General features: G+C 39.6%; 2 protein-coding genes across 2 annotated transcripts; both read left to right on the forward strand.

Annotated features, from left to right (window-relative positions):
* Positions 1-3,065: 3,065 nt before the first annotated feature.
* eaf2 (ELL associated factor 2) lies at positions 3,066-8,527 on the forward strand. The gene is made up of 6 exons (XM_056390193.1): positions 3,066-3,262; positions 3,690-3,784; positions 4,632-4,768; positions 5,197-5,378; positions 5,512-5,766; positions 6,579-8,527. The coding sequence occupies exons 1-6, from the start codon at positions 3,160-3,162 to the stop codon at positions 6,620-6,622; spliced, it is 816 nt and encodes a 271-aa protein (XP_056246168.1). The 5' UTR covers positions 3,066-3,159; the 3' UTR covers positions 6,623-8,527.
* Positions 8,528-11,698: 3,171 nt separating this feature from the next.
* On the forward strand, positions 11,699-23,399 carry LOC130178129 (sterol 26-hydroxylase, mitochondrial). The gene is made up of 9 exons (XM_056390261.1): positions 11,699-12,082; positions 13,660-13,850; positions 15,478-15,677; positions 16,909-17,106; positions 17,810-17,973; positions 18,265-18,431; positions 18,902-18,983; positions 20,025-20,228; positions 21,142-23,399. The coding sequence occupies exons 1-9, from the start codon at positions 11,807-11,809 to the stop codon at positions 21,319-21,321; spliced, it is 1,662 nt and encodes a 553-aa protein (XP_056246236.1). The 5' UTR covers positions 11,699-11,806; the 3' UTR covers positions 21,322-23,399.
* The last annotated feature ends 898 nt before the right edge of the window (positions 23,400-24,297 follow it).

The raw sequence follows: 24,297 nt of genomic DNA on the forward strand, positions 1-24,297 counted from the left end.
TTACTATGAGGTTTAGATTTGACTTGAGATTAATATTAAAACATGTGAATTGTCTTGGAGTTGCCCCAAAAGACTCAATAACAGATGACTGTATAAAGTTATACATTGCACACCACTGTATATCACATAGTAAATGTGCAATCATAAAAAAGCACAATATCTTTGGCTCGCTCCTATTATTTAATAAACTAGAGTATAATGTTAAATTGTGATTAAAATCTCATTATCAAGAGAGATGGCCAAGAAAGCAGCAAAAAAATCATTGTTCCAGCAATTAAAACAACACAAACAACAGAAAGACGTTAATAACAGTTAATAATCATAAATAACATTCAGTTAAGATCATTATGATAAGTGGTTCTAAACTGTATTCAAATTTTTTAAAAAGCAATAAATCAAAAGTAAAGGCTTCGAGTGTTATTTCATCATATTCCAATATGTTCACAATTTTTTCTGTTATAAACAATATTCAGATTCCCATATGAACACTGAAGCTGTTTTTTCTTTCTCCTGTTCAAGAGATTTCTTCCTGATGCGCTCTCAGTGGAAGTGATGGGGAATACAGATAGGCAGGGATTCAGATCACTCATTCAGAAAAAGGACTGTGGATTCTCTCCCCCAGTCGTGCATTAGGAGGCATCGCCGACTAACGTTTGAAGTCAGACTTGAAGATTTCTGAATCCACCTCTCTAAAATTGACTTGAATTCACAGACAGTAGTTACCTCTGACAATATCAAATCCTTCTGCACATTATCTCAGGAGGATGGGGCGGGGTATTTAAGTTTTGTTGTTGTTTTTTTCCACCAAAATTATTCTTGACAAAAGTTGCGTAACTACATGCATTCATGAGAGCAGTCCACAATAATCAAATAAAGACTATGCAGTATGCACTCTGGAGTCTGTGCTTTTATATAAATTCACACACTAGAAATGTAAAAACTTCAGCCTTGCAAGCTGCTTAGTCTACTTTGGCAGAGTATGTACTTTTCCCCTGCAGACCGGCGCTATCATCTCTGTCACCGCTGCTACTGGATCACAACCGGGGGACTCTCAAATGTAGTGCGACCACAGTATTGTGAATTTGTGGATAGTTGCTTGGAAACAGTAAACCTTACCTCCCACGATCCAAGGGCAACCCCCGCAGTAACTGATACCACAAGAGGACATCCAGTGTTTACCTCCATCCATGGAAACAGACCCCTGCTGGTTTCTTTTCATATGGGATATAGACACAGTGAAACAGGATTCTGGTCCTTTTGCAATCCATCTTAGTCATTTCTCAATCACAGCACCAGCCATTTTAAAATGGGATTCTAATCACACACATAAAAAAAAAGGAATTGAATGCCCAAAATAATTTGGGCTTGATTATTTAACCAAAATCTTTATACTCTGAGTTTTCTTGCAGCTGATGAACTTTACTCTGATTCTTCCTGTGTAAGATAGAGGTCAAAGGTTACAGAGCTGGCTTACTAAGAGCCCCTCGGTCGGTTCAATACCACTCTTTACTCTCTGTTGTTTTCTTTCCTATTTCAGATTATTCCCAGCGTCTCCCAGACCATTTTTCTCCCATCCCGACCACTGCACTTCCTGTCCACCTGCACACATGCACATGCCCACCATCCCTTCATGTGGCGCAGGAGGTAGGAGGAACATGTTGTGGAACTGGTGATTATACACTCGTGTAATCTCATCATTCCACTTGTTTTCGGATGTTGATCCTTTAATGTTTGAAGGCAGCAGAGCATATGGTCTCTGTAAAGTGTGGACAGGACAGGAATTTAAGGCTTAGGAATCATTAACCGTTTAAAGAAAGGAAAAGAGATTATTGTCGCTGCCACAGGGCTCATTGAGCTCAGAGCCCCTGCAGCCTGCGGGACTTGAAACTGCAAGTCAGTAGGTGTTACTGCAGCAGTTCATTAGTCTCTCATTGCCAGATCTTCAGGACCTCCACAGTGTGTTTAGGCTGTTCCAGCTAATTTGGTAATTAGGTTCACAGCTCAGCCCAGTGATGCTGCTAATTTAGTGTAAAAGGTAGTTTGTCACTGTTGGTGCCTGTGGGTTGAGATACTAATATTTGCTCTAGACACTGATATTCATTTTTAATTTATTCTTTTTGATTATTTATAAAGTAATATGTTCAAGGGGTTAACACTAAGTTTTAACACAAGCACCAATAAAAAGACAGAATGCATGAAATAAAAGTATAAAGTATAAATACAAATAAAAAAAGCAAATACAGAAAAGTATCTGTTTTTTTGCATAAGTTTCTGTGCAAAAAACAAACTAATTAAGTTTTTACACACAAAGCTCTCCTGATACATTGACAGTAAACTCAGAAGTTTCTTTGGGTTTGACTGACCTGGTCTGATGAAGCCAAGATTGAACTGTTTTTCAGTTGCTTCAATTCTAAGCATCATGTGTAGAGAAAACCAGACATGATGCTTCTTCTTCCTAGACACAGGATCTGTGGAGCTCAGCCAGAGTGACCATGAGGTTCTTGTTTACCTCTCTTACCATGGTCCATTTCCCCTGAATACTCGGTTTGACCGTGCTGCTAGCTCTAGTTGTTCTAAACTTCTTCCATTTAAGAATTATTAAGGCCACTGTGCTCTTGGGAGCCTTCAATGCAGCAGACACGTTTCTGTAGCCTTCTACAGATTTGTGCTTTGAAACAATCCGGTCTCTGAGCTCTGCAGACAGTTCCTTCTACCTCATGGCTTGGATTTTGCTCTGATATGTATTGTCAGCTGTGAGACCTTATATAGACAGGTGTGTGCTTTTCCAAATTTTCATTGAAAATTTAATATTCATTGAATTTACCACAGATGGACAGTCAAATAAATATATGTATGTTTTTGAATACAATTCTATTATAAAAAAAAACACAGTGAATGAGTGTGATAACATTAAAAAGAGACAATTATTAAAAGAAAGTACTAAGAAACCATGTGACATTTGCCCTGAAGCTGCCCTGTCATTACAAAATCTTGATTGACAGACGCTGAACCAATCAGACAAGAGACAGTCCGCTTGACCAATCATAACGTAGAGGAGGCGGGACTTCATGGTACCAATGAGGTGGTCAGTACTCTGCCGTACATGGTTATCGAATAAAACAGAACAGCAGAAAGTTTAAAGCTCATGAAAGTCTCAGAATGAATGGGACAGCTTACTCCAACTTTGACAATCAAGAACATGTCCTGAAACTGGGAGAGACGTTTGAGAAACACTCCAAAAGTGCCTACCATACAGTGCGATGTAAGTGGGATTTTGAGTCAGTTGGCTGGCTGGCTTTTACAGAAGCTAACCGTAGCATGCTAGTTAGCTTCTTAGCTAAATATCCGAAGGCAGCTGTTTAGCCGCGTCGTCAGTCCGTTTCTATCCGACTGCTGTTGGCACCTTTTAGTAAGATGACAGTTTTCTATGTTTATATTGTCTTCATAAGTTGGTTTACTCTCAACTATTACATCACATTGATACCCCAGCTGTCAAAATGTTAGCTAATGTTAGCATCACGTCAATCTGTACAGTTCCGCTATCTAGTGGTACCGGTAGGCAATTGCAGCACCAATCGCAGCTGTTTGTGTAATATTTACAAATATGTCAGCAATACTGTGGTTAATATTGAGTGTATGTTTTTTTTTTTTAATAATATGTTTCATTGTCTTGTTTTCTTTTCTTGCAGATGACTTCAAACCAGCCTCCATTGATACAACATGTGAAGGGGACCTTGAAGTGGGCAAAGGAGAGCAAGTCACTATTACTTTACCCAATTTAGAGGTAGTGTTTGATGCTACAAAGCTTTTCGCCACCATCAATATATGTTGATGTTTGGTTATTGCTGTTTTAACCTCCTAAAATTACTAACATGTCAGTTCTATTATTTCCTCAGACAATCAGAAACCAAGCAGTGCTATCTAGAGCTGTAATGATTAGTTGATTGACAGAAAATCAAAGGCAATGACTTTGATAATTGAATAATCACAACAAAGTTTTTTTTAAGGTAATGTCAATGTAAAAAAGTGCCAAAAAAATTAGCTGGCAACAGTTTCTCATATGTGAGTATTTCCCACTGATCTCTGACAGTAAAATCAAAATATTTGGGTTTTTGATTGTTGCTCAGACAAATTAAGCATTTTGACTTTTCTTAACTTGGGGTTTCAGGGAATAATGATGGGATGGGATGTACATTAAAGAGCAGTAGTTGCAATAGTGTCAGTGTCAATACTGTCCAATACTACTCCCAGAAAAGCAGAGGTCCCAAAAGCAAATCCAAACTTAAAGGAGCCGATACTTCCTAGCAGCCCCTCCCTCACCACACCTGCCATAACCCCATCACAGGTCATCGCAAAGGGCTGTGAAGCTGACCATGAGGCCAAACAAGAAATTATATAAATGAATGAATAAAAAGGAGGTGGGTGAAGGAGTAGGGAGAGTAGATCAGTAATAAATAAAATAACACATATGGTAAAATAGAATAAAATTAAAAAACAAACAACAAAACTGTTTTCAGACTTCATTTTTGGTGACTGGTGAAAAGTCTCTGGGGGAGAGGAGACTCAGACTCATGAATGCTGTATTTCAAAATCCTGGCTACAGCCCTGCCTGTGTTGCTTCTGTTTTTTAGGGTTCAAGTGCTCCAGTAACGGTCTTCAAGGGATCCAAGAGGCCGTACATGAAAGAGTGCATCCTCATTGTGAACCATGATACAGGAGAGTACAGACTGGAAAAACTCAACAGCAACATAGCTGTGAAGAAGACCAGGTGGGTAGAAAAAACTGCTCACAAATTAGATTACTACTGCTCTTTTTTTTTTCAATTCCATATTCCCTCAACAAATTTTTACCATCGTTAGTTTTGTGTGGAGTGTGTGTTGACGTTTTCATTTACCAAACCAGAGTGAAAGCCAAACAGAAAAACAGTTCTTAAGCTTGCCTGAGGGGGGAAAAGTCAACATACTGAAAAAGATAAAACGGGCAGCAATAAAACGGCCTAATGAATGAGAGTTACTGAGGCTGGATTAGTCCATGTAATCTTGTCATGCCCTCCCCAATATATTCACATTAAGGGAGTTGATAGAGACATGCATTGGTTCACATTTTATTTTGCATAAAATTTGTTTTAAACCTGTGCACCATTTTAATAGAAACATTTTACATATTTTTATTTGTGCTGTGCGTGTGTATTCCCAGGGCTGAGGGCAGCAGCAAAATCCATTCTCGCCTGGAGCAACAGACCAGTCGCCTCAGCCAGCAGATGAGGAGTAACAACAACAGCAGCAGCAGCAGCAGCAACAAGACCTCAGCCAGCTCCAAGAGTTCTCCTCCCAAAGAGAAGACATCTCCGGCATCGCCCATGGATGACATTGAGAGAGGTAACATGGTGTCAGGCACAATGTCTTCATCTGTACTGATAATCAGTCAACTTAGTGTGCACTGTTTTCTATAAATGGGGATAATTATCCCACATTTATTCATCCTTGTTTGTGCTCACGCCACTGTGTGCAGAGCTGATGGCAGAGGCCCAGATCATGGACCAGCTGAGCAGCAGCGACAGCTCCTCAGACTCCAACAGCTCCTCGTCCTCCAGCAGTGATGACAGCTCCAGCAGCAGCGACTCTGAAGATGAACGGACTTCTGCGCCGCCACCGCCGGCCCCGGCCCCGGCCCCGGCCCCGGCCCCGGCCCCAGCCAACCACAGCATGCCTATCATCAACACCAGCAGTCGCCACCAGGAGAGTGGAGGACTCATGAACACACTCAGTGAGTAGCCATCTTAGCTCCATCTGAGTATGTAAGAGAGCTTATCTTCTTCATGTTTTCCATACTTTCTTATCTTTACATAAGGTTGATACCAGCCACTTGTTCCTAAGTCAAAAATGAGCCAGGAGTTTACAGTTTCAGCACAACTATGAAAGCAGCAGCAACTCAGCTTCACTCTTACTCAACCAGTCACTCTACAAAACATGTTTAAAGATATTAAACAGAGGTTAATATGACATGAAATTTGAAGGTTGTTGCCCTCTACACCAACAAAGTTGTTACGGTATTTCCTCATGATCATTTTAGGTTCAAATGAAATATGTTAAAGTGAGTGAAATTAGTCCAGAGACATGATGTGGTTGGTATAAAAGAAGCATTGAATTATAAGGAACTTATCTGTCCTTTATAATCTGCGTCACATTGATCGTCATATACTTTATAATTATCAATGGAATTTTGATTTGTAATCAGGCATTTAACACACAAAAGAACAGAAATACACTGACAAACAAAACAGTAAAAATCTACAGTCAAATGCCTTAAAATAAAAAAATACAAATATTAGAATGTAAAAATACATATTATGAATAAAAAAATGCATATATATATATATATATATATATATATATTTATACATTATGTCTGACATTGTGAACATTATTTATATCATTGAGGTTTAGGTAATGAATAAGCGATAAAAGTTTCCTAAAACAAACAAAACTGTACAATAACACACAAACCAGTAAAGTGAGACAAAGATATAAAAGATTTTTGTAGATACATGTCTGGAACCAGTGTTTCTTGTGTTGCAGAGAATGACCTCCAGCTGAGTGAATCAGGCAGTGAAAGTGACTGAGCGAAATGAGGACGACTGCCTACCTGTGGACAGCGGGAGGATTTCAGGAAAGGGTAAAGGAACCAGGCACAGACCTGTTACTCAGTGTCTTGCTTCCTTTAATGTTGGACTGTCATCTCTACATATCCACAATTCTGCTAGCAAAAATATAATTTGTTGCTTCTCTGCCAACAAACTTCAAATTTTATTTTCTGATTTATGGCTTCATGATGTGTATTTTTTGTATGTTAAGATTGTATGTGAAAGAGATGCCTTAGTTCAGAGAGACGTGATGCGGTTGGTGAAAGAGAAGCAGTAAACTATGCATAATGTTTCATCTCAGTGGATGCAGATGTGCGGTTAAACTGGCCTAGCATATCAGAGGCAGAATGGCAGCAATGTTCGTGTTGTGTTGATGGAAGTCTCTGGCCACCAATCAGTCATCTTAAACCATCACTGGAGTTTCTGTATTTCAGCTTATAGCAATATTAGAAACCTTTTATTGTGCCTAGGTCAGATGCTGGTTAATAGCTTTAGTTAATTTTTAATAGTCTCAGCTTTTTGACCGGAGACATTAAACTGTCATAACAGAAATGAATTTGTTTTTTTTAGGATGAGCCAAACTGATATGACAGAGTCCTTTGCTTTTTTGTAAAGTTAGCTGTAGTGCCTTTTGCTTTGGAATACTGAAACCCAGCTGCAGGACAACCATTTTTTTCTTTCATTTAAAGCTGCATTAATTAAAATGAAAATTATTATTAGGAGTAGTAGTATTAATATTAGTATTATTGTGGCCACTTTGCAGGAAGTGGAACAAGCTGAAAACCTAACATTGATAAATTATGACTGTAGAAATTTGTAATTGCAAAAGTGGAGCAAACAGTTGCTTATTTACACGTCCAGAAGTCACAAGTCAACATTAGCATTCATTTGTAGTTGTGTTTCTTGCGACCTTAACAATAGATGCCCCAGAATCACTTTCCTATGAGCTCTCTTTTGGTCTTCACCAATCCCTTAGAAATATATCTGGGTCTGTAGCTTCTACATGCTCCATTATGTTCACCAGAGAGTAGCTAACTCTGTCAGCTGTTTGACACCAAGCAGGCTGTGTACAGTGAGTCCATGAAAGCTTTTTGACAGAAAACAGTTGCCTGCTGTGACTGGAAACGGGGTTAATGAGAGCAGAGTGTGTTGCCCAGAAAACCAAAAACAACGAGCTGAAAATGGGCGAATGCTCTGTAGAGCTCAAGGTGAAAGGCTGGTATCTCTAGCTTCATAACTACAGGACAACCCTTTTTTGAATTTGACCTAGTCATTTTATTCACTGTTCATATAAAAATACTGATTAATGCAGCTGTAAGAACTAAGATCTCTCTGATATTTGAGTATATAAGTGGGTCTGATTTATGGCGAAGTAGTGCACTTGTGATCAGTTAGGGTCATGCTTTGTAGCTTTAAACCTGCAATACTTGAATCTAATTATTTATATTTCAAAATATACTCGACCAATGATGAATTGCTTAATATATTTTATATATATTTTAATAGCCAAGCAATTGGAAGTACAAGTTAGTATGGACTATACTGCGAAACAAGCCAGATGCTTTGATACTGCACCCCAATGTGAGTCTTACAGAACTTCATGTGCCTTCTGTTATTTACCTTTGCCAGTTATAACATGTGTACTCTTGTTTTGTCATGAGCCCCATATCACTGCTGAGTTGTCTCGGCACACAGGAAGCTGCTGTTTATGTTGCAGCATGTCTTTGGCATCCCAGCTGATACAGTGAGAGAGAGAGAAATGATGTCTTTGAATATGAGAAGTCAATACTCTGTGTAGCCTTAAGGAGAGCGGTGGCCTCTGAGCATCATTTGTAAACAATTTGAGAGTAATTTCTTTGTAGAAGAATAAAGATTTTAATTGTTTTTCAGCTTTTGTGTCAGTTTTTATTTGATTATTCCAGATATCGCAAGTGAATTTTAAGATTGTTTAACATCTTTCAAATGATTGATTGGATACATTTTTGTTTGTGTTAAAATTTAACAAACCGGACCCTGGTGAAAATTGCAGGTGCTAAAGTGAGAAATTTTCAATTTCTACACATAAAACCTGCTCCTATCTGTTGTCACGGTGACCGAGGTCTCCTCAGGTTATAGCCGGATATCTTGGGCATCATCTTCCTTCCTTTTTCATATCAACTGTTTGTTCACTGAGTTGTTTTGTGACTTTATCGACAAGAGAAGCAACAGCGCCTGAGTTTTGATTTACTGAGCTGTAAAGAAATTTTTTAAAATCTATACAAATGCTGCATCACATTTGTGAAGCTTATAAAGTCGTGTTTTTGTCAAGGCCATGTGAGGAAGGTGTTGAGTCGACCTTGATAAACTCTGAGACTGCAGTACACATTTTAAGGCACTGTATGGTTCCTATAACGTAGGGTCAGGGTATTGCTGAGGGGTCACAAGGTAAATCTGAAGGGCTGTGGGATGATTAACATGATAAAAGAAGTGTTAACTATTTTCTGACATTTTGGTACTCTGTTTTTTCCTGAACCTCCGTAAAAATGATTATAATAGAATTATCTGAATAGAGGAAATATGTCTTTGTTTTGTTTCAAGGCATCACAAGCCAAAAAGGTGTGTTGCACTGGGAGAAGAGTTACTAATGTTATGTTACCCAACACTCTCATGCACACACTGATCTGCCTTGTATGATTGCTCACAAACAGGAAGGACTGGTGATGTGACTCTTCCTGGATGACACCAGCTGAGTGGTTTTGGAAACAAGTATTTAGACACCACAAAGAGTCTCACATTGTGCAGACAACGTATGAAAACTATAATTAGCCATAATTAAGTTACAACCCAATTATGATGTTAGGTTGTATAGATTTTCCCTCTCTTGAGGAAAAGTGGTAGTCGCCCTCTGGTGGCAGCAAGAGGCTTGAACGCACCATTTAGAAATGTATACATTTATATAAAATAATCATTCATTGATCCTTTGGGGAAAATTCAATATTCATTTATAATTTATTATATTTATTTGCCTGTGTTCAGAAAGTCCAAGACATAAGGCACAAAAATAACGCCATATAAAAATAGGTTAAAAATTCTTCTTGTAACTTCAATGTCACATACTGTGGGAACTTTGAGCACCAGGTCTGTCACCAGTTTCCTGCGTTACACTTACACGGAAATTGACAAAAGCACTTCTTTCACAGTGGTTTTGTGTTACCTCACCACTAATGTCATTTGTTCAGATTTTAATCGGTCTTTTTTTTTTTCTTCTTCTTCTTCTTCTTCTTCTAGTAAATTCAAAGCCTCTGACGCTGTCGGACTTACATCCGGTACCGAGCAGGTGATTACTTGGTGCACACAGCATAAAAAGCCTGGTGGAAGTTTCAGAGTGTTTTGGCCGCGGACTGTTCTCAGAGCCAGGCATGGGCCCACTGCGGCCTTCCTGCTTTTTGTCTTCCGTATTTAAAGCAAAGTTGGCGCCTTTCGGCACACGTGCACTCCATCAAAGCAGACAGATGTGCGCACCTCTGTTTTTTCCCTGCACGCCCCGTTTCCCGTTCGTCCGATTTTCAAAACTCACGGGAACCAAAAGTTTCTACGTTTGTTTGTTCCCCCGTTTACTTTTCTTATGCTGTTATTCAAGTTATTGTGGCAAAGACTCTGCTGGGTCTGGGCCGAAAGATCCGGTTGAAGTGCGGTCGGCCTGGTTTTCGAAGTCCAACAACCCACAACCAGGTTTGAAACATACAACACGTGCCGGACGGCCATTACTGTTTTGGCGGTGGGCCTGAACACGTTTGTTAATTTCCTGCAATTTCCCCCATGCCTGTCATTCCTTTAGAAGCAGGATGGAATCAGATTACATAACATGCTCTTTTATCAGAAGACAGATTCACACAATGTGAGTGCTCACATCTTCATGGACACAGAGTCAACCAGCAAACATCAAGTCCACAAGCAGCAGCACAAATCCATAAACTGCAACGGTAAGTGACGGTAAACTACAAGTAAGTAACAGCAGCTGTGCACGAAGTTCAAGTTACTGATAAATAAGTTCATAAACATACAGTTCATTCATTTGAAAGCAGTTTGGACTAAATGAAAGGCTTGAATGTCACATATGTTAATCCTGTGCCCAGGGACAGTTAATTCTGTATTATATTTCCTGAAGATAGACATCAGAGAGAATCATTAACACATGGGGCACTGACTTTGTGAATAATCAGTTGTGTATTAATTAAGTGACAAGTGAAAATATGGAAGGCAGGAACTGCATTACTCTTTTTAATTGAACCCCCCACATTAAGGGCTATTGAGTGCAAATCATGAGCTAATACTGCAGACAGACAGACTCTGGAGGTAGCCTATAGGCTTGCCTTCATCCGTCAGGCTAATAGCTGAAATTGCTTTGAGCCACTAAGTTACCACACTAACCCCACAATATACAGTACCTGTGTAGTGTCCCGCCTAACAGGTCTCATTCACATTTTGAATTGGACATAAAGCGTAACATTTTAAACACTCATTTTGATGTAAGAAATTACACAAACAGCATCAGAGCCCCATTCATTGTTACAGAGCAAACTGGGATGATATTATAGGGTTCTCCCTTTGGTTTCTAGCTTAAGAGGAGAGTGTTGCATGTTCACAAATATTCACCAGTCTGTTTTGGGGCACAGGAATAATAAATGTGAATTCTTAAAAAGGGTTGGATTCTCCTTTAAATGCACAATCCATGATTATGATATAGTCTTCCATTTTCAAAGCATCTGGTGCAGAAAAATAACACTAAAATTACTTTATTTTACTTTATTTACTTTACTATGAATATGAGCAAAGCAGGAGAAGCGGTATGTAAATGCAGTTTGTTGTTATTGTATTGTTGTTGATACTTTTGGCACCTGCTGCAGTAGAGTATCAGAAATATTACTTATTAAAATGCTATATATTAGTAATACTGCATTGAGGTTAATCTCTTAAACCACATTAGCAACAGGTGTCTTAGAGTTTGTAGCTGCAGTTTATGACGTATCGAAGTCCATAGTTGGCTCAGAGGTTGGATCGAGCTGCGCTGTTGCTGCAGATAAGGAGCCATTGTGCAGACTGCACGTCAGAGACGCGGACTAGGACTGTCACGTCTGTCTGTACCTCAGACACCGCGGGAAAGAGACGCTTTCTGTTGTTAAAATGTTGAGGAAATCCCTGATGAACGTCGGGTTGCGAGTCGTCAACCGACAGCAACAGAAAGGGATTCAGAGATTTACAGCGGGACTCAGTCCGGTGAATTATGGGGAAATCCAGCGCCGCGACGCATCCACTACCACCACCACCACCACCACCACCCCCGTGATGGGAAACAACAACAAACTGAAAACTATGGACGAATTAGGCGGACCGAGTTTCATGACAACCTTATATTGGCTTTTTGTGAAGGGCTATTTCAAAACGACGCAACAAATGCAAGTAAGAAAGAAATGAGTGAATCTCTGCAGGATGAGGAGTGACATTCACATAACATGACATGACCTGCCCTTGATACTGTTTGTTTTTCATCTTCAGCCACACTGCAGCCATGCACGTGTACTGCAGTTATTCTCTTACCCTGAATTCAGCGTTGAATGTAATTTTAAAGAGAAGTGGAATAGGTTACTGTTTTTTATAAAGGATCAATCCACCTAAATTACAAAAATATATATTTTCTCACCAGATTGATCTATCCCTGCAGGTTTTTGGTATATGTGCATTGATTTTGCATCTGAGATTTATTCTTTGTCCCAAGTAGCTCCACTGGAGCAGTGAAAAATTACATCTTCTCTATGAACTACATGTACTTTATTCAGTTACTTCATGGAAAAACTAGAATTACCACCTCCTGGTTGGAAGACCTCTGGCAACCAGCCAAGTCGCAGGAAATATCACAATCTCCCCTTCCTGATAAACAGCACTGTATAATAGATAAAAGTGTTTTTGTATAACATCCTTGAATCCAAGCGGATGTTTGTACCAGATGTAAAGTAATCCCCTCTGGGTGTTCCTGATATATTTACAATCACAAGAACGTGAGGTCACCCTGATCTTCAACTTTGACCTTTGCTCACCAAAATGTAATCAGTCCATCTCTGAGTCCAAGTGAATGTCTGCGCCAAATCTAAAGAAAGCCCCTCTAGGCAATCCTGACGTATCACATTCAAGAAGCCAAAGAAAGTGCTTTGGGAGGTCACGGTGACCTTTGACCTAATTTCCTATACATTGTATTGGGTTGGAGGCAGATATTGTAGCTGGATTTTCAGTGCAGCTCAAACTGGATGAATGTTTTACAAACAATGCTGCGGCTGACATTTCTCAAACCGTTGCATGTGTTACCTGTCAGCAGCAGAGGAAACCAGCAGCATTTATTTACATCCTGCTTCTGGTAAAAACCATGACCCTGACTCTACCACTGTACAGTCACACAACACCCCTCACCATTCTACCACTTGGTCTCTCCCAAACTTTTAAATAGCTCTTTGGACACCTGTGTTTTCTTTTAAGACTTTAAAATCATGATATTTGTGTTTGCCTGAAAAATACCAATCAAAGAACTTACTAGGATTAAACACACAGTTCAGGAAGTTCAGTTTTTACATTATGTCTTCAACATACAAGACTGATGACAAGGATATAAGAACTCTGTGTTGCAGCATTTTGGTTGCGATAAAGCTCAGCCTTTTTGCAATTTGCCATTAAAAGAAGAAGAGGACTTTTTCAGCCACACACCTTGGAGAAGAGACGTGACCACAGAGTTAAGTGATTTGAACAGACACTGAACTAGTGGCCTCCATTACTGCACAAACGAGACTCGTTCATCAAACTTTTAGTCACTTCTGTGCAATTATTTAGGAATGTGCTGCCCCAAAATGGAAACTTAATGTTAGAATAAGTAAACTAGCCAAATTAAAGAGTGTTTCTCTTGCAGCAATTTATGCATTCATCTCAACTGTGTTAATTTGTGTATTTTTTTTATTTTTATTTTTTTTCAATTTATCATTATTTGCTCAAAGATCGAGCACAGCAAGATCTACGGTCCTCTGTGGAAGTCAACGTATGGCCCTCTGGTCGTGGTGAACGTGGCCAGCGCCGAGCTGATAGAGCAGGTGTTGAGGCAGGAAGGGCGACACCCGGTCCGGACTGACATGCCGCACTGGAGGGGCTACAGAGAGCTCAGGAACCAGGCCCATGGACCCCTGACAGAGTGAGTTAAACCCTCCTCTAGCTTTGCATCTACTCCTCAGGCCAGAGAGGATATAAAGCCTGGTGTTCTCTGAGAGATGAGCGTCCTGATTTAACAGACTTTATGTCACAGCATGGCTGGATAACCACCAGGTTTCCAAATCCTTAACAATCCTCAAAAGAACAATATCAGCTGAAATTAAAAGGCTGCATTGATGTTTTTTAATTCATAATGTGTTTGCAGTAATGTAAAGTTTGTTTTTCTGGTCTTTAAAACAGCTACAATCAAAGTTTTATAATAACGATAGATCACATGACTACTTTTAATGTGAAAGGACTTGGTTGTAAAGATGAATCCACAGAAAATGTTGACTTAACTCTGCGGTTCCTCTCAGCTCTAATGAGCATTTTCGTGTCTTTCAGCTCATTGTTTTGGTTTTCCAGCCTGTAACTTTACTGTTTTGGTTCATGCGTGGTTTTCATGCAGCAGGCTTCAAAAAAAGATCTAAGAACACACTGTACACTACCAGCTCAGCACCAAACAGCACAGTTAGTGACTAGTTGGTTGGGAGAAATGTGAGTATTGTATTTACATTCATTAACGCAGACTCAAACACGACTCCAAAATGTTTGCAGATGTATGCATAAACGGGCATCTGTCCGCCACATCAACTAAAAACTGCAAAAAAGCTGAGCTAAAAGATGCTAATATGCTTGTTCCTCTCCCCCCTAAGTAACTGCAGGTTTAAATTCAAAGAACTGCATTTTTTTATCAGGAGATTCATTGGTGAATGTGGTAAAACAATACAGCCAAATATGCACTCATCTTAACAACTTTAAAACTCCTCCAAAGTGAATATAACATAACAAGTATCGATTCAAGACCACAATGCCTTCAGCACTCTATAACACTGATATTCAGTCTTAGAAATTGTTTTATTGAAGACAGTTTAGCCAGACATACAGTATTTATAGTCAAGCTGACATTTGTACTCTGCTGTGTGCAAATCTATAGTCGTGTAGAGGGGACTTTTCTTCCCTCTCTGTGCCTTTCACTCCAGTCAGAAGTTTTCTTTCTTGACTAACAGCAGCTTTCCCTCACTGGTATTCAGTCAGTCGTGTCAGACTTGTTTTGGCAGCCCTCGACGTTGGTAGTGAATACTTTGACTCTGCAGAGCTGCTGAAGTTATGCGACGGGCCTGGGCTCTGAGAGTCAAACCCAGGAGCCTGACCTACAGAACCCCCTTTACTATTTCAGGTGTTTTTAAAACGATTATTTTACAAATCAAAGACCAGTTCAGAGTAAAAAGGAAGAGAAGCGGTTCCCAGTTCTTCACTTATATTGGACTTATTAAGAAAAGGATAAGTCTGGTCAACAAATCCCATGAAAACAAAAAAAACAATAACACCTGTGTCTCTCCACGTCTGCGGCTCTCAGTCTCTGACCTACTAATCATGAAGAGGATGTTAAACTTTAAAAACAAACAGGGAATTCGTGGCATTCGTGTGTGTCATAACTTTTGTGATTGGAAGTTTCCAGTGAAATGGTCTACACCTCAATCTTAGAGCAGTAAAAAGGATTATTTCAGTTTTTACCAGTCTGGGCTTGTCTCATTCTTTACCTTCTTAATCCTCTTTTCTTTTTTTAGGATGGGGGCCAAGTGGCTGCGCATTCGCAGCATCCTGAACCCTCGGATGTTGAAACCCAAACACGTCTCCTCCTACTCGAACACTATCAACGAGGTGGTGACGGACTTCATCAGCAGAGTGGCCCGGCTGAGGGAAACCAACGGCCACGGAGTCATGGTCAATGACCTGACTGGAGAGCTCTACAAATTTGCTTTTGAGGGTCGGTAGAGAACAAATAAATTAAATGTTTTTATTTAATTCCCCCCAAAATCCTAATTTTCCTCACAAGCTCACTGGACAAAAGATGCATGTCACTTTTTAGGTGGTGGTTTAATAAGTCTTATATGAATGAAAGAAACTGCACATTCTTACAACTTAACACAAGTTGAATGTTACAAGAACAAAGTTCTCTGCAAAAGAGATTTGTTAATCATTTCTTCTTCAAAAGCCAATTCCAAAAACACAGGTCACAGCAAGACGAAAAGCATTTCACATGAATGACACGTACAATTTCAGATAGATTGCTGCACTTGTCCTTGACTTTTTGACTCCTGCAGAACTACTTAAAACTTAAAAGTTGCTTCACCTGAGTGTTTTGCAATGACTGTGTGAACACCTTGACAGCTTGATGTAAGTGGAGCGGAGTATTAGTCACTTGTCATTCGGGGTGTTGACTTTGACACAGTTGCTGAGTTGTTTGGCCTTGACAGCTGATTAGACTCTGTGAGATAAACTGTGGGTTTGATCCTAGAACCTGCTGTGATCCCACAGGGAGGTTCAGGCACATTATATGACCTTGAACCATATCATTTGCAAAGTTGCAGTTCATTTGAGGTTTTGACTATTTCATATGCTCTTCTGAAGCTCCATTCATATGGGAATGATATTAGAAGAACATGTGGGGATGTTGGTGAATACGCTCATTTGCTGTCAACATGTCAAAATGAAAAATGACACATATACTACAGTTCAGTATTTGGTCACTCTTGGTCCACATACTTTTGTGTACTTCTGGTCTAGGCCCCTTCCTTTCAGGGAAGACCCTCTGCTGTCTCGTCATGACAATGCTGCCGTGCGTAAAGCGAGCTCCGTGAAGAAGTGGTTGTGATCAGAGAACCGTCGCCTCAACCCTGATGAACTGTAATGCAGACTGTGACCCAGACCTTCAGTGTTAGACCTCACCTCTGCTGAATGGGAGCAAATCCCTGCAGCCAGGTTCAAACCTGAAACAGAAAAGTGCAGGCTGTTATAACAGCAGGTTTAATGCTCATGGTTTTGGGATGACATGTTCAACAATCACTTACAGGTGTAATTTTTAGGGGTCCACATACTTTTGGCCAAAGTCTATATGCTAAACATCATTTAAAATCACCCCTTCTGACCTCGGATGGTTACAGAAGCCAATTGTTAATATTATAGTCAATGTATGTTCCTTTTCTTTTTAAATGCAGGTATCTGCTCCGTGTTGTTTGAGACGCGTATGGGCTGCATGAACGAGGTGGTGCCCGAGGAAACCCAAAAGTTCATCCTCTCCGTGGGGGAAATGTTTCAGCTCTCCCAGGTCATCGTCCTCTTCCCCAAGTCCTACTGGCCCTACCTGACTTTCTGGAAAAGGTTTGTGGCAGCCTGGGATCATCTCTTCAAAGTCGGTGAGCAACATTCACTTCAACCAGCAAATCAAAGTGTAGCATCTTTTGAGCCAGCTGCTATTTAATAGTTAGCAAGTGATGCTCATTGTGATGAGCAGATGATTTATTTCCCTGCTCAGTGTTAACTCACTGAAGCCTGATTTTTTTTTTTTTCCCTTTACACGATCCCCTGAAGTCACTCTGAATAAACAGACAAATTCATTCACATCACATGCCGCCACTATGGGGTGAAAACATTGTTTAAAAAAAGATTCACTTTCAGGAATTCTGAAGTATGGCATTCTTCCCTTTTTTAGAAAGCATTTGAACTGCATCCTCAGTCCCAAATAACACACTGTCAGTTTGGGCCTGGGCTCCTGTTGGCTGCCGAGTCGCTCAGTTCGCTTTGCCTGGTAGTGTTAGTGTTGTGAGTCACTCAATGCTTTCTCTGTTACTCCCCATTAATGGTTGTTGTTTCAAAAGGTTACTAAAGTTCAGACTTCCTGGACCTTTTTTTAAGGTTCTGGTATCAAATAATTTCAAGGACACTAAACTCTGGTGACTCACTCAAGGGACAAAGTCCAACCCACATGTCCTGCTGTTGTTTCCTGCATGTAGGCGTCTGAACACAGACTCTGTGTGCTCGTCTTTCGCCATCTAGTGGGCAAAATGTGTGGAGGCCGTCTCCTCTCACTTTCAGTTCTCCCTCTCCTGTGTCACGCAGCTGAAGAGTTGGTCCAGAAGAAAATGGAGGAGATCCAGAAGCAGGTGCACCTGGACCAGAACGTGGAGGGAGCGTACCTCACACACCTGCTGCTCAGTGATCAGATGACGTTCACCGAGATTCTGGGCAGCATCACCGAACTCCTGCTGGCAGGAGTCGACACAGTGAGTAGATGGTGTGTGTGTGTGTGTGTGTGTGTGTGTGTGTGTGTGTGTGTGTGTTATTGGCTTAAAGAATATATTTTTCTATCAGTTATCTATGCACAAGGCTTCATTGTAACTATTTGAAATAAGAGTTTAATCACTGTGTTTCAACACATAGTTTAGATCTACTTCACATTCGAATATAGAGATTAAAATGTTGAAATGACCTGAAGATCTCACTGCGACGACACACACTGAAACATTGCGGCGAACAACAGATGATAACGCCGTGTGTGTTCCTCTGTGTTGCAGACCTCCAACACTGTCTCCTGGTGTCTGTACCACTTGGCGAAAGAGCCAGAGATCCAAGAGAAGTTATACCAGGAAGTGATAGGTGTTTGCCCCGGAGACAAGATGCCAACCAGCGAGGACATCGCTCAGATGCCCTACCTGAAGGCCATCATCAGAGAGACGCTACGGTTAGAGAGTCTTATCAATAAGACATCCACTGGTTTGTTTGGTTGTTTAAAGGATGTTTGCTCCGGCTGAAAGGACCTGACATCAGATGTTAAGATCTGTCTCACAACTAGACAAAGGCTGCAACCTACATTCGATAAATGTGCAGGGTATTTTCTTGATTTGTCATTAAAATGTCAGTTAATAGTTAGAAATGTCCAGAATAATTTCCCAGAGTCCAGCGTGATGTATTCACGTCTTGTTTATTAGACCGTCAGTCTAAAATCCCAAAAGTCTTCAGTTTGCCATCATGTGTGACAAAGGAGATTATCAAATGGAAAAATGACAAAAACAGTGTATTGATGATCAGGATAGCTGCCAATTCATTTCCTTTCAGTTGATTATTAAATTAATAAACTAAGTGCTGCAGCTTTAAACTAGACGAATAAAAACATGGAAGTCACTGACTCCCACTGTGTCCTGCGGTCCCCAGGCTGTATCCGGTGGTACCAGGAAACGCCCGTCTCACTGTTGAAAATGAGATTGTGGTGGGAGATCACCTCTTCCCCAAAAAGGTGAGACTGTGTGTCGGATTCAAATTTTCCATGTGGCGTCTTTAACAAAATCCTTGGTTAATGAGAGAAAGAGATATTCTCACTGTATTCAGTAAGAACTGGTGGAACTTATCCAACTTAGTCATGTCATATATGTCCATTTACTTGGAATAAGATTGGGAAATGTGGTAAATAAAACTTAATATAGGTTTTTATGGCCAAAATGTGCACATTATCGTTGGAATTTTTTTTTTATATAAAATAAATCTATAATACAGCTTCATAAAAATATTTCATATCGACATCTTTCAAAAAATACATTTTGAGTCGGTAAGAAATTGTCTTAATGTAATTTTAGATGAATAATTTTACCTTAATACCATTCAGAAAAGGAAGTAGGGGAGCTACCCCATCAGTATGTGTTTGTTTGGATAGTTTGATGAGAGGTTAATAGCTAGGTGCTTTGTGAAAACAGTTCATTTATCAGAGCTAGTAAAGTGATGCGGCAGGTGATCAGTCTTGTGCAGCTGCTGAGTGACAGGAAGAGAACAAGACTTGCTCCCTCTAGTGGCCTTGGCCTGTTATTGTTATTTCATCAACATAATCACTTAGTGTTGTCATAACCTTTCATTCCAGGTTAAATACTTTTAACTTTGACACTGAACTTTCAAGCATCTTGCCTTCACATCTTTATCCATCCTGAATTTATGTCTCTGTTCTTAACATTTCAATTTCCTTTTTAAAAGGTTTCTCTTCTCTTAATTTGTATTTGAATGATTTATGATTTTTTAAATATTTGAATGCGATATGTAAAGCACATTGAATTGTCTTTGTGTGTGAAATGAGTTATACAAATATGCCTTGTGTTTCATGTTTTAATGAGATCAGCTGTGTCTCATATAGAACCCGAGAACAAATGGAAATCTAATTTCTTAAGACATTTTTTATGTGAATTTCACCTGCTGGAGCTAATAATGACAACGCTTTAGGCCCAACAGCTTTACCTCCCTCCTACTGACTTTGTACAGTGTTGAAGTTTAACAACATTGTCCTCTCCCACAGACGCTGTTCCACCTGTGCCACTACGCCGTGTCCTACGATGAGACGATCTTCCCTGATGCCCACACCTTCCTGCCGCAGCGATGGCTCCGGGGGGCGGAGGAGAAGTCCAAGCACCCGTTCGGGTCCGTGCCGTTCGGTTTTGGGATCCGGGCGTGTCTGGGCCGACGGGTGGCAGAACTTGAGATGTATCTTCTCCTGTCCAGGGTAAGAACGTGAAATGCTAAAAATGTTGCTGTATGTGTGCTTACTGTGTAAAATTTGTCTGTTTGTTCACACTCAAACATTAACAATTATGAGCCAACAATAAATCAGAGGTGTGTGTATTTTTATCTTGTTGTGGACTGTGTTGACCTGTGCGTGGAGGGTTTTACTGCTGAGGTTTTTCACCTATAAAAATCAGGTTTTATCAGTGATAATAATCAAAACTCCAACACGTGTGGAGGAGTCACGACACTACAGGATGCTACTACAGTTCAGATAGTCACAGTGTCAAATGTCATTAAGCAGTGTCAGAAGTTTGTATGTGAATGTATTTTTCCTTTATAATGTACATATAGCTTAATTTCAATCAAAGGAAATTTAAACTCAAGTTGTAACTTTAGTTCTGATATATTTTAGAAGTTTCGGTTCATAATTTGGTCTTAGTGTTCCTGATCTTTCTCTTATTATTATGATCTCTATGTTTGTAGCACTTTAAATTTTATTTTCACTGTATTCTTCACATGAGTTTGTGTCCATTTTTCTTTATTTCATTTCGATTTGTGTTGTCTACATCCGTGACCTTTGACTCCAGCAGCATCCAAACCAGCGGCGTACACCCTTGTGAATTGAGCAAGTTAAACACCAACCTCCCAGGAAGTCGGTTACTTTTTAGCTACATTCAGAGAGCAGCACTGACCTGTAGTAACTGTTGTTATTCTTGGCATTGGGATGATACAGACCACAGATCAATTGTCTGACTTTGGACTGAATCTTCTGTCAGCTACTGAGCCGGTGCTAATCATTAACTGCAGTGTGGACTCTGTCTGCGCTCATGTGGCTCACGTGAATAAATATCCTGCCAAAAAATATAATTTTCACTCACTTGAACAGTTTTCTCTCTCTTTTATTTTCAAAGTTGATCAAACACTATGAGCTGAGGCCAGATCCTGCTGGAACCACAGTGAAGCCCATCACCAGAACCCTGCTCTGCCCTGCTGAAGAAATCAACCTGCAGTTTCTGGACAGAGGAGTGGAGCAGGAGGAGACGAGGACGGCAGCAGCAGCAGCAGCAGGAGGAGGAGGTGTTTCTCTGTGAGCTGTTTTAGTATTCACACGGTGTTGTTTCCTGTCACCAGGCACTTGTTTATCCAGTGTTCACATCATGAGAACTGGCTGGATGGAATGCACCTAAACTGATGCATAAAACATGAGCTGATTGAGGCGGTCGTAGGCTGTACTGTACAGAATACAAAGCAGTATGTATAGAATTTTAAAAAATTTGTATTAATGTAAATATGAATTCTTTAACCAACAACAAAAAACTATAAAGAGTCAAAAGGGTATTTTTCTCCAGGGATTTGTTAAGTTTCACTTCTACAAATGCTGCAGTTTGTTTTTTTTTTAATTCGTCAGCTGTTGCCTCGCAGCAGGAAGTGTCCCGGGTCCAAACCTGAACCGACCCAACCTCCAGTTTGAGTCTTGTTTCGTTTAGTTTCCCCAACATGAAAATACATACACTTTCACGTTCTTTATTTTTCTTCCTGTCAACACATCCCATGAAAAGACAAAAACCAACAACAGTTCAGTGTAAACATTTTTAGAAATAGGGCCCAAAAATAATCCCTGACCCTAATGGAAAATGATGCTCAAACAGAAGGAAAAAGTGCATGTGCTGGGGACTACTTTCAGCGGCGGATGAATACACATTTGCTCTTCTGGTGTGTATTTCTGGCAGCGGGACTGTGTATGTGGGATTGAGTCAAAATAATTTACTGTGTGTGTGTGTGTGTTCATGGCAATGCTACAACAGTGACTCACTGATGTGTTAGTAATTGTTTTTTGACAACATGGAAGCGCTTTGGTGATAAAATGCATCTGGCTTTGACGACAAAGACGATACTTGTTTTGCAAGATCAGTTAATTGTCGGTCGAAGTCTCTAGAAAAACGAAGAATATAGCCAGCCTTATCCTTTAAGAAAGGCCCTGGCCTCAGAGCTGTAGTTGGTCCATTAGGTGCAGCTAAGCCTCTGCTAAAAGTCATTAAGGGTAAAATGTAAACATCAAATTTTTAAAAAATGTCTGCATCACCAATTCAAGTACTTGTATTTCCCTTTTAAGTAATTTTAAAATGATATTTTACTGTACATATTTAAAATTGACATACTAGAAAATATATAAATATATATTATTTAAAATGTATTTTAAAATCCAGACCCATAGTGTTGAGGAAAATAAAAAAAACAAAAAAACATTGGCAGTGAGTTGAAAATCTTAACTTGGAGATACTGTTTTTTACTCTTTATGTTTGAGTAAAATTCATCTTGTACATACAGAAATGTAGGTTTAACCATGTTTATAGTTTTGATTTGTTTTATAATTAAAACTCCCTGTTTCTTGTTTGTACAGTCCAATATTTTATGTAGCGTCTCGTGGGTTTAACAGAGCATCAACATGACAGAAGCTCTTTAAAGAGATTTAAGATTTAATGCACAAAGGAAATGTAGACACAGCTCACAGCTGCGAAACACGTAATGGTCTGTGGCGATAACGATGGTGGTGACACAGTTCCAGAAAAGTCTTGGAATCAAAATATAACTTGTAATTCTCTGGAAAAACAATTTGTTCTCTTATCATTACATTTTATTGGCAGTGACATCACACATTGTTTCATTTCCTGTTGGATGAAAATGGTAAAGTATCCTAGTGTTCTTACAGTTTCTTACAGTATTCTATGACAAACAGTAAATAGTAGGTACAATATGGAATCAGGGCAAGTAAAAACAAACAAATAAACAAACACACTATTGTTGAGAATCCAGGAATCGTTTTCTTTTTGATCTTCCCTCTCAAAAATACAAACTTCAAAACTGTACGTATAGAATTACCGCTATGAACACACATTTGACCTTTTTGTATAATGAGTACGGTTCACTCTAATTGCCCTGTGCAAACAATCCCATAATGCAGAACAAAAGAAGACATATTGATGTTTGTTCGTTTCAAATATAAAGGTGTTTCATGTTGTGTTCTTTTGTAATAGAAGAAGTGTTATTATCGGTTGTGTATTTGTGTCATGAAGTGACACACATGGACAGTATAAACATTACACTGCAAACAAGAATGATTTTGTCTCCATTATCTAGTGCTTAATAAAATAAAATGATTTCTTTAAAAGCATGTCAAATTTTCATTTTACACAATTTCTCTGCTGATAGACTGATACATAAGGTTTTGGTGTTTCATGTTGGTTTCATTTCCCAAACGCTGCAGTGTTTCTGTCGGTTGTCTGTTCAGCAGCGGACCACTGCCGCTCTCTTGTGGACTGTTACAGCACTGCAGCTTTCTCCAGTTTCCTAATTTAGGACTTATTCATTTGCTTATTTTTGTTAATGGAACAATTAACATAAAAGGACATTACTGTAAATGTGTCATATTCCCTGGTTTTAATAGTCACTCTAAAATTACCCAGTGTGAGCTCAGAGACACTTGGGTGGGACACAAAATATCTGATTTATTCCACAGCTCTGAAACGGGATCATAACTTTCTTAAGTTCCTCTTAAATCGCAGCTAGTAAGATTTATTTCATTTTAGGTTGCAGAATTAGATAAGGCCCATTTTCCAGGAATCTTTATGGGCCATAATGTGAGTTTCATCTCCATTTGTACAATCCATATTTCTGTCTCTCAGCATAGAAATCCTCATCAACTGCTCATTTTCTCCATATCATCCCCCGCAATTGGGACAGATGTAATAAAGAGAACCAGTAACTCGCGGCGGCTTTTACCTGAATTCACCTCATCAGTGGCCGTTTCAGAGCTGGGGGAGAAAGCGCCTCAGTTTTCTCCAGTCACACATGACTTGTACATATCTGTTGATTGTTCAGTGGTTTTTAGGGTTTGGGTTAGTGTGTCTTCAGTATTACATCTAAGAGCCGTGTGTTTAACTTGGGGTTATTAGTCATGCAAGATTAAAAAAAAAAAAAAAACTTCTGTGTAACTTAACAGAAAAAAAACAGTTCACAAGAAAGATGTTGAGCAATCTGAGTCAGCGTCATGACAGGAAACATTCTGT

The sequence above is a fragment of the Seriola aureovittata genome, chromosome 11, assembly GCF_021018895.1.
Source record: "Seriola aureovittata isolate HTS-2021-v1 ecotype China chromosome 11, ASM2101889v1, whole genome shotgun sequence".
Classification (NCBI taxonomy): Eukaryota; Metazoa; Chordata; class Actinopteri; order Carangiformes; family Carangidae; genus Seriola; species Seriola aureovittata.